The following is a 16,909-nucleotide window of genomic DNA, read 5'->3' as shown; positions in this document are numbered from 1 at the left end:
TAGGGCAGCACCCCTAAAGAGCAAAAGCTGCAAGCCTCCTAAAGCCTAGCCTGGGAAATCACATACCTCACTTCCACCTCACCAATATTTGTCAAAGTTAATCAGAAGACCAGTCTGGATTTCAGGGATGAAGAAATAGACTCCATCTCTGCATGGGAGGAGTGACACAATCACATGGCAAAGAAGTGTACAATCCAGGAGAGGAAGACTTTATGACCGTTAGACAATCTACCATAATGACCATCCACAGAATTCAAGTCAGAAACTTGGATGTCCTCTTTGACTCCTTTCCTTACGTACCTCATCCAGGCAATTACCAAGTCTTTTACTTCCTAAATATCCCTCAAGTCCATCCACGTATTGTTAATTCCTCATTCAGGCCACCGACATCTCTCTCCTTAGAAATAAGCCTCCTGGTTCACCTTTTGAATGATTAGAATCTAAGTGGTTGACTTTGCCAGCTTCGCAATTGCCCAAGCCAGAAATTAGTCATTTTAAATTCTTCTTTTCCCTTTCATTCTGAATCTAATTAGTCAATGAGCCCTTAAAAATCTCTACTTAATTCTGTCTCCACAGTAAATTCAGGCTAGCATCTTTGCTTGCCTGGGATTACCACAACAGCTTTCTTAACTCATCTCCCCGTCTCGTTTTCTCCCTTTCTAATCCAGTCTCTGCAGTGCACCCAAAGTCATCTTTCTAAAACTTAAATCTGACATATTAAAACTCTTCAATGAATGTCTCTGTTTTAAGGTGAAGTCTTTACTCCTTAATGTTCCTTAAAAAGGCCTCTTTGACCTGATGTTGGTTTGTCTATCCAGGCTTAATTCCCAGCATTTACCTCTCATGGGAGAGCAAAAAGGTAGAGGTGGAGAATTGGGGTCGCTTGTTTTAGTATATCTCACATACCCTGTTCTCCCTCACCAGGCCTAAGGTAAAGTGTTTAGATAAAATGCAAGGCTTAACTTACATCCCATTTCCAGATTTTCGAAGTCAGATATACTCTCTCCCTTGCATAATCAGCATACTTTCTGCTGTATTGCGCAGATCCACGATCTTAACCACACCATAGCTCTGTGTATGTCTTTGTATCTCTCCACTCCCCTTGCTCCCATGCCAGTTAGAATGTAGACAAACGGAATACGGGGACCATTTTTCTTTTATGTGTTTTTTTGTTGTGCCTCACGTGTATTTGTTCATTTAAATCCCTCTGAATGGCCCCCTAGTTCATTTGTGCTGGTCCCTTGCTGTCAGAGTCATCAGGATACCTGTAGTTTGTATAGAGCGATGATGAACCTCACCCACTCCCACAAATACAAAATGACTGAAAATAGAGAGTCCTGAGCAATTCACCCCTGTTGCCCCTGTTGAACTGTTTTAACTCCCCTGAGATTTAGTCCTGTCTCTTCAGAAATGAAAGCAATACAATCCTTGAAAATGAAAAGGGAGGTGTGGAGGATTGTTAGAAAAACACTAAGCAGTTAGAAAAACTGCGTTTCACTGTTCGCCTGAGGCTGGGAAGGCCAGTGGAATAAGTCGTTGGCAGTAGTAAAAATAAGCCAAATCTTTGGAATAAAAAGGGCAAGAGGGAAGAATTTCTTGGCACGTTGAGGTTGAACTTCTGGTGTGGATGGAAGATTTAGCTGCTACTGTGTTAATTCACACCTGTGGGTCCTCAGACTAGACAAGTTGAGTTTGCCCCACTGTCTGTGCCTCTTGATAGCTCTAATTTAAAGTTAATAACAATGCATAGTTATCAGCATTCCAGTGAGGTAACAACTGGGAGGATATAAAGTAATTTAATCTGGAAATACGTTCTGAGTATGCTTAAGCATTAGAAAAGTCTAAGGGAGCTGTTTTCTAGAGTGCCCCAGAACTAAGTGGTATTCGGTTCTTCATTCAGAAAGGCACTGTGGTGAAAGCAGTATAGAATGATATCATTGCTTCTGAGAAACAGCACCCCACCTCCCACCTTCCTCTTCACAGGTTAACATCTGGATCAGTCTTATTTCCATGGGTGGCACAATTATAATTGTCAGGGTTTGGGTTGTTATTCTTAGTGGTACATACAATAATGGTGCATCATGTATTCTGTGATAAACATAAGTTAATAACAGAGGTTAAGGGTTTTGAGGGCAGGCCAGGGTTAGAATCCTGATGCTGCCACCTCTTGTTTGCTGTGTTGTCTTAGCCAGATCACTTTAACTCTCTTAAGTCTCATTTCTTTCTGTGTAAATTGGAGATAATAATACCTATTTTAGAGGATAGTTAAGATTAAATGGGATAATAATGTAAAGTGCTTGGCAAAATATCTGGTGCATTATAAGAGCTTGCTGTAGTGGCTGTGTTTCTCGTTTCATTTTCATGGGGTTCATCTGTAACTTTTATATTTTTTTGCTTTTGTCTTAGATTTGAAATCTGTTCAAAGTTACATGAGAAACCTGTGAGTTTTCTGGAAGTAAAGACCCAGTAAGGTTGGGTGGTGAACGTGATGTAATCTACACAGAGTTTGGAATATATTATGATGTACATCCAAAAGCTATATAATGTTATAATCCAATGTTACTGCAATTAAAAATAAAAATTAAAATTAAATTAAATTAGAAAAAAGATACTGAATGCATTGGGAGGAGTAGATTTTAGGAAAAAAGATAAGTTTCCCTGTTGGAGTTTTGAAGTTGCAATGCCAGTGCAACATCTAAATGAGACATCAAGTAGGCTGTTGGCTTTGGAAGCATGACACTCAAGAAGACAACTTGTGGGGCTGGCCCGGTGGCACAGCGGTTAAGTTCGCTTGTTCTGCTTCTCAGCAGCCTGGGGTTTGCCGGTTCGGATCCCGGGTGCGGACATGGCACCACTTGGCAAAAGCCATGCTGTGGTAGGCGTCCCATGTATAAAGAAGAGGAAGATGGGCATGGATGTTAGCTCAGGGCCAGTCTTCCTCAGCAAAAAGAGGAGGATTGGCAATAGTTAGCTCAGGGCTAATCTTTCTCAAAAAAAAAAAAAAGACGACAACTTGGGAGTTTTCAATAAATGGGCATTTGAAGTCATGAAAAAGATGCAGTTGTCTACAAAAAGTAGGTGAAGCAGAAAGAACCAAAAATAGAAATGGGAAACAGCATTAAAGAGATGCATAGAAGAGGAAGAAGGAAGGGGACAAGTTCATGGAAGGAGGAGAACAGTTTTGAATGCCTTTGCATTTAGTGATTTTTGGCAAGTTTACTTAAGGGGTAGGGTGAGAAACCAGACTATAGTAACAGTTCAGAAATGACAGAATATGGGGAGACCAATGAGAACCATAGAGCTTGAATACATTGAAGAATTGAGTTATCAATTAAATTAAATCCCTGTAGAGATGGCAGAAGATAGAATCCAAAGCACAGGTAGAGGGACTGACCTTAGACAGGGAGGTATACCACATTCATGGAAGTGTGACAGAAGAGTGGATGAGGGAAGAGAACTAATATTTTTTGGAAGCCTGCTTTTGCCAGTCACGTTGGTTGGTTACTTTGCCTAAGTCGTTTCATTTAATCTTTCCTGCAATCTATTTTATGCAGCAAGTATTGCTCCTGCTGTATCAGTGAGAAAATTAATGGTTAGGGAGATTATCTTGCCCACAGTCATACATCTTCTAAGTGGTCAAGCTAGTCCCTAAACCTCAAAGTTTTATTTTTGAGGTGCTCCTGCTCTCCCCTACTCCATTCCCTTCCTCACCCTTCCCCTACTAGATGTGAGTGAAGATATGCTGATATAGGGAGTGATAGGGATCTAGACATTAATGTTACTCTATAGACCTGTATGAATAGGTGCTAAGTTCTTAAAATGAAATGGGAATTTGTTTTTCTTCTTAGGAAATTCCTTTAAAAAAAACTACTCAATGTTTGTTTAATGAAAGATATTATATATAATATACAAGTCATAAAGAAATAATATGTAGTATCTTTTTTTGTTAATCCATATTCTAGCTAAGCTGAAAGGTGACAAATTTTTAAGAAAAAAATTTGTGGGGTAGGTAGGAAGAACCAAATCTCATATAAGATTACAGAGTTTAAAAATAATTAAGAATGGGGGCTGGCCTAGTGGCATAGCGGTTAAGTTCGAGCACTCCCCTTTGGCGGCCCAGGGTTCACAGGTTCAGATTCCTAGCACAGAAACACACCACTCATCAAGCCATGCTGTGGTGGCATCCTACATACAAAATAGGGGAAGATTGGTGCAGATGTTAGCTCAGGGCCAATCTTCCTCACCAAAAAAAATAATAATAATTAAGAATTTGTCTCCAAATCAGGCATTTCAGTAACTCACCTCCAGTGTGTTAGATTTTGACAACCCTGATTTCTCCTTTTTTGGAAGCTTTATAATATAAATATGGAATTATATTTTATTTCTTCTTTCTTATTTTCAGGTGTCTGCATTCGGGGCAGAGTTTTCGTCGGAGGCTTGCAGAGAGTTAGGCTTCTCCAGCAACTTGCTCTGCAGCTCCTGTGATCTTCTTGGACAGTTCAACTTGCTTCCACTGGATCCTGACTGTCGAGGATGCTGTCAGGAAGAAGCACAATTTGAAACTAAAAAGGTGGTGTTTTCTAGTATCTCTTTTCCATTAGATGGTTTAGTTGTGATAGGGTAAAGTATTAAATTGCTTAATCAACTTAAACATAAAGAAATCTCTAGCTTTTACATTTTGTAGTTTTAGCGACTCACTGATTTCTTGCCTGGCCCATTAAATCAATCAAAGCAAGTAGGAAGGAAAAGTACGGTTCCATACCAGACCTCATTCTACCATGGCTGTCCAGCAGAAGGGGAGCAGAATTACTGTAGCCTGCTTGGATCCTAAAGCTCTTCAGTCTTCCTAACTTCTGGCCACATGAAGTTGAAGAATAATTAATTAGTTGTGTTTATTCATTTGTAATAAGAACCCCATTTTATAAGGAAATCTGAGATGAAAGTGAAGCACTTATTACCTGGAACGTAATTGTAGGCAATAAATTATAACTTTTATTATGGTTAACAAAGAATATGGCCTATTAATTTACACGCCTGTTACCAATATTTCCAGACACCTAACCTCACCTTTTATACTGAAAACAGTCAAGGATATGTAGTTTTAACTGTCCAGTAAAATCTGCCATGTTTTGACCCACTGTTCAAGTTAATAGTAGACTTGCTGAATTTTTAAATCTTTTGATTAAAGACCTTAAACTTCTTTAAATTATAAAGTAGCTTGAAAAGATCATTTATGTTATCCAAATAAAACTGAATTAGTGAGATCCATGTTTTGGGGGTGAGAAAAAATGTTAGCATCTCTCTGTTATGTTTTCTTTTAATATTCTCTTTCACTTGTACATATTGAATTCTGTTTAAGGGTTAGGGTTTGTAAAGCTTTCAAACAGTAATTGTGTCTTCTCATTATTAGGTAGTAAAAGTTTATTTCTAATACTGAGTACAATTTTGTAATATTAAAAGAAAAACAAGCAGATAAGCTTTGAATATGTTAGTACTAAACCAAAATGTAATACTTGATTTCTCAGCTATGAAACTGAAATTCCCCAGTGTCCCAAAAAAGGTTTCCAAGTCTTCTGGGTTTTTCATTTTCTTGGTTCTCATATACCAATAATATATTTTAATGTTTTGAAGATTTCCATACATATAAGTTAGTCTTTATTGCGTGTAACTAAAATCTAAACAAGTTTTGAAAACTTGACTTTAAACAGATCTAAGACATGGGACTTAACTAATTTAGTAGGACCCTTCCCCCTTGTTTTTTGTTTCGTTTTTTTTGTTTGTTGATGAGATATTCACATGCGACAAATTGCTGGAGGAATCTGTATGAGTCATCCTCTCATATTGAAGCTATTATTAGCAGTCCATATTAGTGGTCCATATTACTACTCAGCCAACAATGATTATTTCCTTAGACACCAAACTTAGACTGAGTAACAAGGGAGGTTTTATCATGAACGATCTTTATCACACACTCCCCCTTGTAATTAAGGGTACATTGAGAGGTTCCACTCTTTGACTGATATCAAATGTGCCTAAACTATAACCCAAGTGCATATAAAAGCTCTTTTTACTTATTGCCCTTTCTCAATAATCCTTCATGATACACAAGTTTCGTGGTATAGCTTTACTGAAACCAAGCTTGGATCACACACTCTCAAATTAATTATATTCCTGTTCGATCTTCAATATTAGTTGAGCTGTGTATATTATCTTGACACCTTTTAGCAGTTACAGCTCAGCAATAACAGTAGGCCAGTGGTATGCCTGTTAATATAAGCTTAACAAATAACAAGCTGAAATGGTTATTGTATCTAAGTACAAGTAAGCCTGTATCCTAATACACCTTTTATGCTGTATCTGTTGTTTCTTTTTTTCTTTTACTCCTAACCCCTAACCTCTCAGATGTTCTTACTGCTCATTAAGTGTTTGCTAGCACACTGTTGCATAAAACCAATGAATGATTTTCTTTAATAGGCCTCGTGAAACCAAAACATACCAAAAATACTTAGAAATATTACTGGAGGTATAAAAATATGGCAAGTCGGACACACCTCCATTTAGATGCAAACCACGTTCCAGTATAGAAGCAGTACTTGCTTTAATCTGTGCAGTACTGCTCTCTGGATTATTGGTATGTGATCATAGGTAGCAGTATATACAATATTTTTTTATGTCTCTCTCAACTCTGGCTTAAGGCATAATTTTGAAATCATAGTTTAATTTAGTCCTAGTTTAATAAACGGAAAAATCTACGTTATATAGACTAGTCCCTTACATAAAAAACATTAAAAATACTTAAACATGGCCATATGTCTGTAAATAATTGTGAATATAAGTTCTTCAGAAGAGAAAAATTGAAGTTTATATACAGGAATGTTTTAGCAATTTATGTATAATAAAGAAATGTTACCAGAACACTCATTTTGGTTCTTTCTTAGTTGCCTGCTTTATAGGTCTGTCCAGGGATGAGGGTAACCATTTTTAGGAATGCTTATTCATTTCACAGCCTGAATTTAGCCTCTGATAGCCAGAAGCAGAAAATTTTCTTTAAAAAAGATTGATGACAATAAGAGCAGAAAATGTCTTTGAAATCCCTTATCATACTGCAAAGAGATAATCGATTATTCTTTTTATTTGGTCTTCTCCCCTCCCTAGCCGCCCTCTGCCCACCATTTTGATCATAAAGGATCTACCAAGCATCACAAATACTATCTAGAATGAAATTTTTTGGTGAGGTATTTTACTACCATTTTAACTAGTTTTGCTTGCAGCTGTGTACCTAGATACAGTTTCCAGACGTTAGTAAGGATGCTGACTTAATTGTGAAGAGTGTGCTAATTTGTAGCTTGAAGAAAAAATGTAAACTAAAGAAAGAAAAAATATTTAAATCTTGGTGCTACTTTTATGCAGTTAGTATTTACTAAGTAGCGTATGTAACTTTACTGTTATATAGAGAATCTTAAGATGGAAGGGAAGCAACTGTTCTCTTTTTCGTTACTGACTGGCCTTTTCCTTGGGGCGTAAAAACATAGTAACTGCCGGTTCCTGAGTATCGTATCTTACAGCTATCCCATCAGAAAAGGACTAATTCTTCCTCATTTACATTTTTGTAATAGTTTATACAAAGATTCTTACTAGCCTAAGTTGGGTCACTAACCAGTTATTAGCTAGGATAATGTAAGAACCATTAGCTGCCACAGTAGCTATGTGTAATGTTGCACTGGGGAGCAGACAGATGAGCAGTTTGCAGGGAAGAGCAGGTTAGGTACTAGGTAAGCCATCCCATAGATATCTGTTCTATTTTTCCCCTTAATTACAAGAGTACACCACTTTTACTCGAGCTGTTTTTAAAGATTTAGGTCAAGTGTCCCCTCTTCTGGGAAGTCTTCCCTAATCTCCCTCCGCCCTTACCCACCACCACTCCCAAGCTAGGCTAGCTACACCTCTGTATCCCAGAGCACTTCAGGATACTTTGATTTGCATTTACCTCCACTATATTGTGTCTGTTGTTTTGTTTGCTTTCTCTCCCAATAAATTATGCTCTTTGAAGTCTGACTGTTTTTTATGTTTCTCAATCTCCAGCCTCTAGCATACAGTATTTCATAAGTTTTTGTCCTTGAATAAGGCTGTTTTTACTAAGAACAAGTTAGAAAAGGTGATTTTAAAAAAATATTATGTTGAAAAAATACTTGAAGTTTGTAGATGCTTATTAAGTATATTTTCCTGTATTTCACTTATGTATCCTGAATATAAAGAATAAGATCATTTGTCTCCATATTGGCAGTTATCCGTTAGTAATACTTTGTTTATAATTGTTCATTTAACTGTAAATATAGATATCTCATTTCTATATTTATAAAGATATCATAAGCTCCAAAATCTGTCTATAAAGAGATATGTAAATTATTTAGCACAAATTTTTGGTGATTCCAGTCTGACCACTAACCTTAATAGAAAGTTATTCAAAGAGCACGTAACCATTGGGTTAAAAGAGTTTCCTGGGATTTCCTTAGGGATAAACATAAATCAGATATTTTTTTTCTGTTAAGAATTTTTTAACCTCTGTTTTCTAAGATTTAGAAAATTAAATGTAGTATTTCAATAGAGGGATTATTTTTCTTATCCTTTCGTAATCTTTCCAGTTCTGTGAATTTGAACTTGATTATGCAGGTAGGTGCTTTTTTCCTGTCTTCTCGTTCATTTACGTTTTTCATATCTTAATGACAGTGATTTCAGCTTCTTCCAGACATTGTTATTGTAGAACTTTTCTATTTCCTCTTAATTATATACCCCTATTTCCTTAGTGAATACCTGTTCTTTTTAAGATCTTGGTTCACCAAGATCCTTGTAGTCCCACTGCTTTTTTTTCTTCTTTCGTAGTATTTTTATTTAATTGGTTTTTAGTACTTCCTATTTTTTGTGTTCACACCTACCTTATCTCTGAACTACTATCCTGAGGTTTGGCTAGTTACCAAACCAGAGCCCCTTCTGGGAGAAAAGAATCCACTTGGCTGAATTACTCATGTATATGAACCAGTAAGAAAATTACTTCAACTTAATTTGCTCTCCATTCAGTCTTTATTGTACCAGGAGGGAGTTTAGAGTAGTGGTTGAGAGCACGGGTTCTGGAACCAAACTACCCAGGTTCAGATCATCTGTACTCAGCTAGTGATCTTGGACTAATTACTTGATCACTCTGTGCCTGTCTCCTCATTTATAAATTGGGGATGATAATAATAGTTCCTATCTCATAGAGTGGTTATGAAGATTAAATGAGTTAATATATGTACACTGCTTAGAATAGTGCCTGGCATGTAATAAGTACCAGGTAAATACTTGGGGCTGGTGGTGTGACAGTAGTAGTAGTAGTATCTGATATGCTTATGAAGAAAAAAAAAACAAGAAACAGGGCCGGCCTGGTGGCATAGCAGTTAAGTTCACACACTCCTCTTTGGCGGCCTGGGGTTCGCAGATTCGGATGCCAGGTGTGGAGGTAAGCACCACTCATCAAACCATATTGTAGCAGCATCCCGTATAGAAAATAGAGGAAGATAGGCACTGATGTTAGCACAGGGCTAATCTTCCTCAGCTTTTAAAAAGAGGAAGATTGGCAATGGATGTTAGCTCAGGGCCAGTATTCCTCACCAAAAAAGGAAAAACAAGAAAGAAACAGAAAATTTGGAAAACTCAGAAAATAATGAGTGCTGTTGGCAAAGTAGAGTAAAAAGAAAATAGATAAGAGATATAACATGAACTGTTAGATTTGCCAGTGATAAAAATTTGTAACCAAATTTTCTGTTACTCCACTGTTAAGCAGCCAGGCCTGGGGGTCTAGTGGTTAAGATTTGGGCCAGGGTTCATTTTCCAGTCAAGGAAACACACCACCCGTCTGACAGTTGTCATACTATGGCAGCTACATGTTGCTGTGATGCTGAAAGCTATGCCACTGATATTTCGGATGCCAGCAGGTTTCAGTGGAACTTCCAGACTAGGCAGACTAGGAAAAAGGACCTGGGTTCTGTCAGAAAAATTGGCCATGAAAACCCTATGAACAGCGGTGGACCATTGTCTGATACAGCACCAGAAGGTGAAAGGATGGTGCAAAAAGACTGTGTAGGATTCTGCTCTGCTGTACACAGGGTCTATAGGAGTTGGAATCGTCTTGAAGACAACGCAAACAATAACCACTTTCAAGCTCCTGGATCAACTGACTCATGAAGAAATATAACAGAATTAGTAGTATGAAAACTTTTACCATTTGCAACTACTTATATGGAACAAAGTACAGAAATAAATTATGTCAGACAACCTAGATTTCAAATTTTTGAGTCCTGCTCAAACTCAGTGTAGAGCTCCATAAAATTGGAGCCTTCCACAAAAGACATTTAAACTAGATATACAATATATTGTGTAAGATGTTTTATCCCTTGCAAACATTAAACTTTGATACCAAAAATATTTCAGGTATCAGCTTAAAAATATTGGAGGGGACATAGTTTTAAAAAAATATTTCAGATTGACGCATTTTAATGAGGAAAATACTACAAACTTGAATTTTTAAAATGTGTACCATTTTGATCATTTTAAGATGCTATACAAAAGATTGCATGTGGAGAGAAAACGTTTTGCTACTAAAAAAATTCTCAAAACCATTGATAAAGTTAAGCTCGATTTTGACAAACCTATTCTGAAAATTGAATGAATGAGACCTATATTTTAAAGTCAGTTTGAAATAAAATATATTACTGGTTTTCAGACCACAGGTCATTTTATTTCAGATATTTGTAACCTTTCAGACCACACATCAGGTCAGGTCAATATCTATCCATGATATTCTTTGAAACCAGAAATAACATAACAGAAAGTAAATTAAACTATGTGCGATATAAAAATAATCACTTTGCTAAAAAAGCAAGCTATCAAACTAATCACATTTATTTCTAATGTACCTGATAACATTCCTCTGCTACTTACTTATATTTTTAATCTAATACTTGGTAATAGATTTCAAAGGTTTAAGAAAATTTTGGGAGAGAAAAGCTTAAATGTAATTTTTTAAACTCTATGGATTGAGAAGAAATTTCTTTTATTTGAATTTTGGAACATCTTGGTCTCATTCACAGAATACCAGTGGAAGCCTAGGCTTCAAATCACCAAATTATACCATTACTAGTTCTGGAAAATAGCTCAACAGTTAGGTATTTGATAAAGGGTATTTGTTTTCACTTAAAAATCTGCTTTTCAGATAGTATAAAAATATTTATCTTCAATAATGGTTGCATTACACTAGATTTGAATACATGGACCTAAGTAGTGCATAAAATAATTTTAAGAATATAGTTAGATCTCCTCCACTTCCTACTCCATTACCTAGTTGGAGCTAAACTGTTGAATGACTAGCTCTATATGATAACAGTCCCATTTTCTGTGTGCATAATACTCTGCTTTCGCATTTACATGCACTCTAAGCAATCCAGAGACAATACAGAGGTAATATTAACATATGTATAGTTTGTCAGAAGTTTATTGCCTTCTTGCTTTTCATAAGAGTTTTTGAAAGAGTTGAATTTTCATCTCAGCTTCATTGCTTACCAGCTTTGTGGCTTTGAGCTAGCAGATTCCTTTTTGTTCTTCAGTTTGATCTTCAGTTTTGTTGTAATAATTACATTGACTCACCTTTGAGTGTTTATTTTACTTTGGTTATGTGCTAAAGTGTTTCACCTACATTGTCTATTTAATCCTCACAACAACTCTGTCGTGTAAATGCTGTTATCCCTATTTAACGGGAGAGGAAACTGGGGTATAATCTGCCCACGGTTGCCCAGCAATTAGGTGCCACAACCTGGCTTCATCTCAGGTCTTTTTGACTCCAGAGCCCCAAGTTTTTAAACCTCTACACTATTTTGCCTCTCATCTTGAAAATGTTAATAGTTATACCTACTTTACAGAGTTACTGTAAGAAAATAAATGAGTTAAATATAAAACACCAGACTGGCTGTCTGAAGGTCCCGCTTGCATTTATAGTTAACAATTTTAATAACACAGGCCCACTATTAGTTTCTATTTAAAATTGTCAAATCTTTATTCCTCAGTTTACCACAGACTTTAATGGCTCCCATTACTTGGTGTTTTTCAAAAATATATTAACAAATTTGACTTTATTTAAGGTCCAACCAAACAAGTATTTTAAACAAGTCACTTAATTCTGGTAAAAGAGCATCAAAACATTTAGTTACTTTCAATTTACGTGGAAATTCTGTAGCCAATTTCAGAATAATTTAGAAGTCAGCTTAAACAACATTATTCAAGACAGTGGCAAATTTTAAGCTTTAGCCTAACAGAAACAGAATGCTACTGGTGTGTTAAACATAGGATGAAACAGAGGTTAAGCTAACTGTGCGTGAAATTGTAGTTGCTAAAGAAATTTCACACTTGCTTAAAATAACTTCACTTTTGTAGTGTGTCTGTAGCATCGGTACATGAACTGATTTCTGTAAAAGAAACGTATAAGTGTCTTCAACAGATTCTAATTACAATAGAAAAGCATTAGTCACAGAGAAGCTTTTTTTAAAGATCTGAATAATGTTTGGCAACAGTTCAATTTCAGTGTAAGAATCACTAAGACTCCTGAGTAGCAACAATACTAAATAATGACAGAAATTATTTTTAATAATGATGACACAAATTATTATTTAATGATAGCCACTAACATTCATTAAGTTATTATATGAAGGTACTGTTCCAAGCAGTTCATATAAATTAATTTATATAATCTTCTTCCCAATAACTCTATGAGGTAAGTACCACTATTATCCCCATTTCATAGCTGAGTCTGAGGCATAGAGATCTTGCCTAAAGTCATACAGCTAATAAATGGCTACAGAAATATGTATCATGTTTGCATAACAAAAGTTTTAAAGTTTGTTTTGTGTAATTATTTAATTGAACTGAAAATATTAAATTTTTCATATTTTCTAAATGTGGCATTTCATCTGCCTTTAATATGAAAAACAAACCTAGTCAATTTTTTTAGGTATTTGCAAATTAGGATCAATATCTATCGAGCATAATTAAAACTTTCTGTCACGTTTGCAGATTCTAGTATTTTAAAATGAAATAAACCCTTAAAGTAATTCATGATCTATGTCCAGGCTGTCTTACAACTACATTTCCTGGACATACCTACCTCAGAGTCAAAGTAGACTTTCCATCTCTACACTAAATATTTTTTCTTGGTATAGGAGGCTCTGAGAATGCCAAAATAAGACAATAGTCACTGTTCTTGAGCAGAAGAAGAAATAAGCATGGAAATGGGACTGTTAGAATGCAGTTAGCAGGATATTCTGTTGGGCTAAAACATAATATCCAATGTTTTGAAGGTAACCACTAAAAGAATTAGAAATAAAATAAAAGATGGAAAGAGGAGGAAATTGATAAATCTCTTAAAGTTGGTATATTGAGAACTATAGATATAACCATATTAATCATTATGGAAGTGACCAACAGAAAACTAAAAGCAGTAAAAGCTATTGACTGGCGGTGGGAGGCAGAGAAAAGTTTTTACTTCTTATTTAATCCCTTCAGTACTCTTTCTTTGCAATTATTATTTCCAGGTGCATTGATTTCTTTACAGAATTCAGTGAGATGTGTACTGTAAACAAAATATATTCATGTGCCATGAAAGCAGACAGAAGGAAGGGCATAACCATTTGACAGGTCAGGTAAATATCACCACTTGCTTATATAGAAGTTGATGCTTATGATAAATTGGAAAATAATTAGAAGAAGGTCATCTCTGGCAAAAGGAGAAGTTCTTGGAAAGGCACAGAATCTTGAGAGAGATGGCCATCTGAAATAATCAGATAGCTTGGTTATGGTGAGAGAGAATTGTTACCAAACCAGGCTCGTTTTGCCCGCCTCATGGTATGCCAGTCGCCGAGACAATGAGTTTGTAGCAGAGTAACGGTTTATCACGGGGCAGTCAAGCAAGGAGATGGAAGAAGTCTCAAATCCACCTCCCTGAAAATGGGGGTTAGGGATATTTGTGGGATAGAGGGACAGGGTGGTCTGAAGTGTGGAACAGATGATTGGAGGTAAGGAGAAGTGAGGTAATTGATGATCTGCACAAGCGTAGTCAAGCTTCATGGCTCTTCACAGGATGCACATTCACAAAATGGTGACCTTAGTATGATCTGAGGGTGGAGTTTTAGGCCCCCTGATATCAAAGGGTCACCAGTTGGGCATCCAATGAGTCAGTGGTCTTAACCAGTCTAAACTGGATAAGGAGCCGACTCAGTTCCTGAAAACCTTAAGCACCCCATGTCTTACCCTGGTGACCCAAGCATCAGAGATGTTATCTATAGGGTGGTCTTTAGTAATGTATTATCTAACCACTTTTGTAAACAGACAACTGACTGAGTATAGTTAAAGCAAGTTGGCCCTCAGCTTCATGATGGTTAGGTAAGTAGGGCCGGTGTGTCTTGATAAAAAGTTTGGACTCTATCTTATAGGCAGGGAACAAAATTAAAGGATTATGAACAATGAACTGGCAGATTTGTATTTTAATATCTTTTGTTAGTGGTGTGAACAACAGTTGTTAGGGCAGAGGGAAATACTGTTGCCAGAAAAGTAATTTATATTGCTGTTATCCAGGGGCAAGATACAAGGGCTTAAGCCAACACATTGGTAGTAAAAATGGAGAAGGAGCAGATCTGAAACAGATTTAGGCGATAAAACCTACAGGATGTATTGACTTACTGGATCGGAGGGGAGAAGGAATGAGTGAGGATGCTGCCCAGTTTCTATTGAGAAACTGGTAACCCGACACAGGAAGGCTATGATAGACTTCAACTAGTTACAAGGTAGCCCTTTAAGGCAGTGGGGAGGATGGAAGAAGGGGCAGCAGCAGAGGAGAACTTTATAATAAAGCCTGAGCAGCCCTTAGCTACAAACTACCTTTTCAGTTTTCTTTTTGAAGAAATAAGTGTTAAAAGTTTTAATTTAGAGGGCCATGAATTTTATCTAGGTAACGTAATGAATTCTAAAATTGATAGTATACTTGTCAAAGAGTGGGCAAAAAATTAAATGTGTGGAATGACCTAGTTTCTTTTGGTCTAGTTTCATCTTGCTACTCTTAGGTTTCGTATAATATTTAAGCTTTTGGATTATTATAGTTTTATTTTTGTGTCTGTTCTTAAAATATGTTAGGTGATTCCTTTCTTTCAATAGAGAGAAACCGTAATTTAATTTGTGCCGCTGTTTTGTTTTTTATTTCAGATACTTGTAACCTTTCTTAAAGATGGTCATAATTCCCCCTCCCCCCTTTTTTTTTAAGATTGGCACTGAGCTAACATCTGTTGCCAATCTTTTTTTTTTTCCTTCTCCCCAAAGCCCCCAGTACATAATTGTACATTCTAGTTATGGGTCCTTCTAGTTGTGGCATGTGGCCTGATGAGCGGTGCCATGTCCACACCCAGGATCTGAAGCAGCAAAACCCTGGGCCACTGAAGTGGAGCGTGCTAGCTTAACCACTCAGCCAATTCAGGGCCGGCCCCTTAATTCCCCTTTTTTGTGACAAACAGTGGTGTTCAGTATTGGAATGGTAATAGCAACACTAACAAAAAGAACTGAGGTCTCTTTTGAAAAGCAGCTTTTGCTGCCATAAATGGCACCTTCATGTTCAGTTTTTGGGGCTATCGAATGTTTGGATGTTGAACCATATTTTGTCTGCATCTCAGTTTTTCAAATTAACAGGAAAATAGGTGATATTTTTCAAATGCTGAGGAGCAAAAAAACATTGAATTTTTTATTATTGAGTGCTATCAACTAAATAGTTTGCCATTTTGTGAAATATTTTTACCTTTATTTATTACTGAGGGGTTAATTGCTTTTATTTAAAAATTGCTTACTCAGATATTCAACCTTAGAGTCATTATTACGAATTCTTTGGATATTTTAACCTCAGGAACTACAACAGCTGTTGTGTCGAATTATTTCCTTTCGTTGTATGATATGTCCTAAGTATCAGTAGAATTGAATGCATTGCTCCCAAATGATGCCCCTGGATTATTCATACTTGTAGCTGAAGTATGTACAGGAAGGTGTGTGTGTCTGTATCTGTGGGTGTAGTTGTTTCCAGGTGAAACTCTCATCATTAGTCTTATCTCTTGCTGGTGAGATTCTCTTTTTTTAAGGCACATATACAAACTCTGTTTCTCATCACAGTTTTGAAAGAAGCCTTGTTCTTTTTTTTCTCAGATTTTATAGTTGGAATGGTCTAATTTAGAATGTGGTGGTGTCAGAAACATTTTTATTTTTTTTAATACATTTTCATTGAGCTTTTTAGTGGAACAGTGGTTGTATCTTAGTGGAAGGATTCCCCCGGTGCATTCTTTCCTTCCTTAGAGCCTGATTTAAATTGAGCTAGATGTTACCTTGCTTGTCTTGTAGCTTTCTCAACCTCAAGTCAGAAACTAAAGACACAAAAAGGAATAAGACTTTAATAGTGTAGTGGAGTAAGTTTTAAACTTACAGAGCTTCCATAGGCCTAGACATTCATTGCTTTATATTTTTTCAGAGTTTAGTAGAAAGCACCTAAAAATGAGTAGGGTAACCTCAGGGGTATAATATTAGAGAATTATATTTACCAGCATGGTTTGCTAAAATTGTAAAACTGAACGTATTTTCCTAATCCTCCATATTCATTCATTGTTCCTATGCAAGAACACCATCAGTCAGAGTGTGTACGTGGACGGCAGCGTCAACAGATTCACAATCTGCCTTATACATTTGCTGTTTCAGTGACTTAAAGTGAAATCTTGACAAAAGCTTTTTACTAGATCACAAAAAATTTAGTACTCTAATTATTTGTCCATGTATACTTGTAGCTTATTATTTCTAGCACTCGAGG

General features: G+C 36.4%; 1 protein-coding gene across 1 annotated transcript in view; it reads left to right on the top strand.

Moving 5' to 3' along the window:
• The window catches only part of SELENOF (selenoprotein F), a 37,066-nt gene that overhangs the window by 1,830 nt on the left and 18,327 nt on the right, over nt 1-16,909 (top strand). The window contains exon 2 of the mRNA XM_046645762.1: nt 4,403-4,570. Coding sequence (XP_046501718.1) covers nt 4,403-4,570 — 168 coding nt within the window. The remainder of the gene's footprint in view (nt 1-4,402; nt 4,571-16,909) is intronic.

Source organism: Equus quagga, chromosome 18 (assembly GCF_021613505.1).
Source record: "Equus quagga isolate Etosha38 chromosome 18, UCLA_HA_Equagga_1.0, whole genome shotgun sequence".
NCBI lineage: Eukaryota > Metazoa > Chordata > Mammalia > Perissodactyla > Equidae > Equus > Equus quagga.
This window is presented reverse-complemented; position numbering and strand designations above follow the sequence as displayed.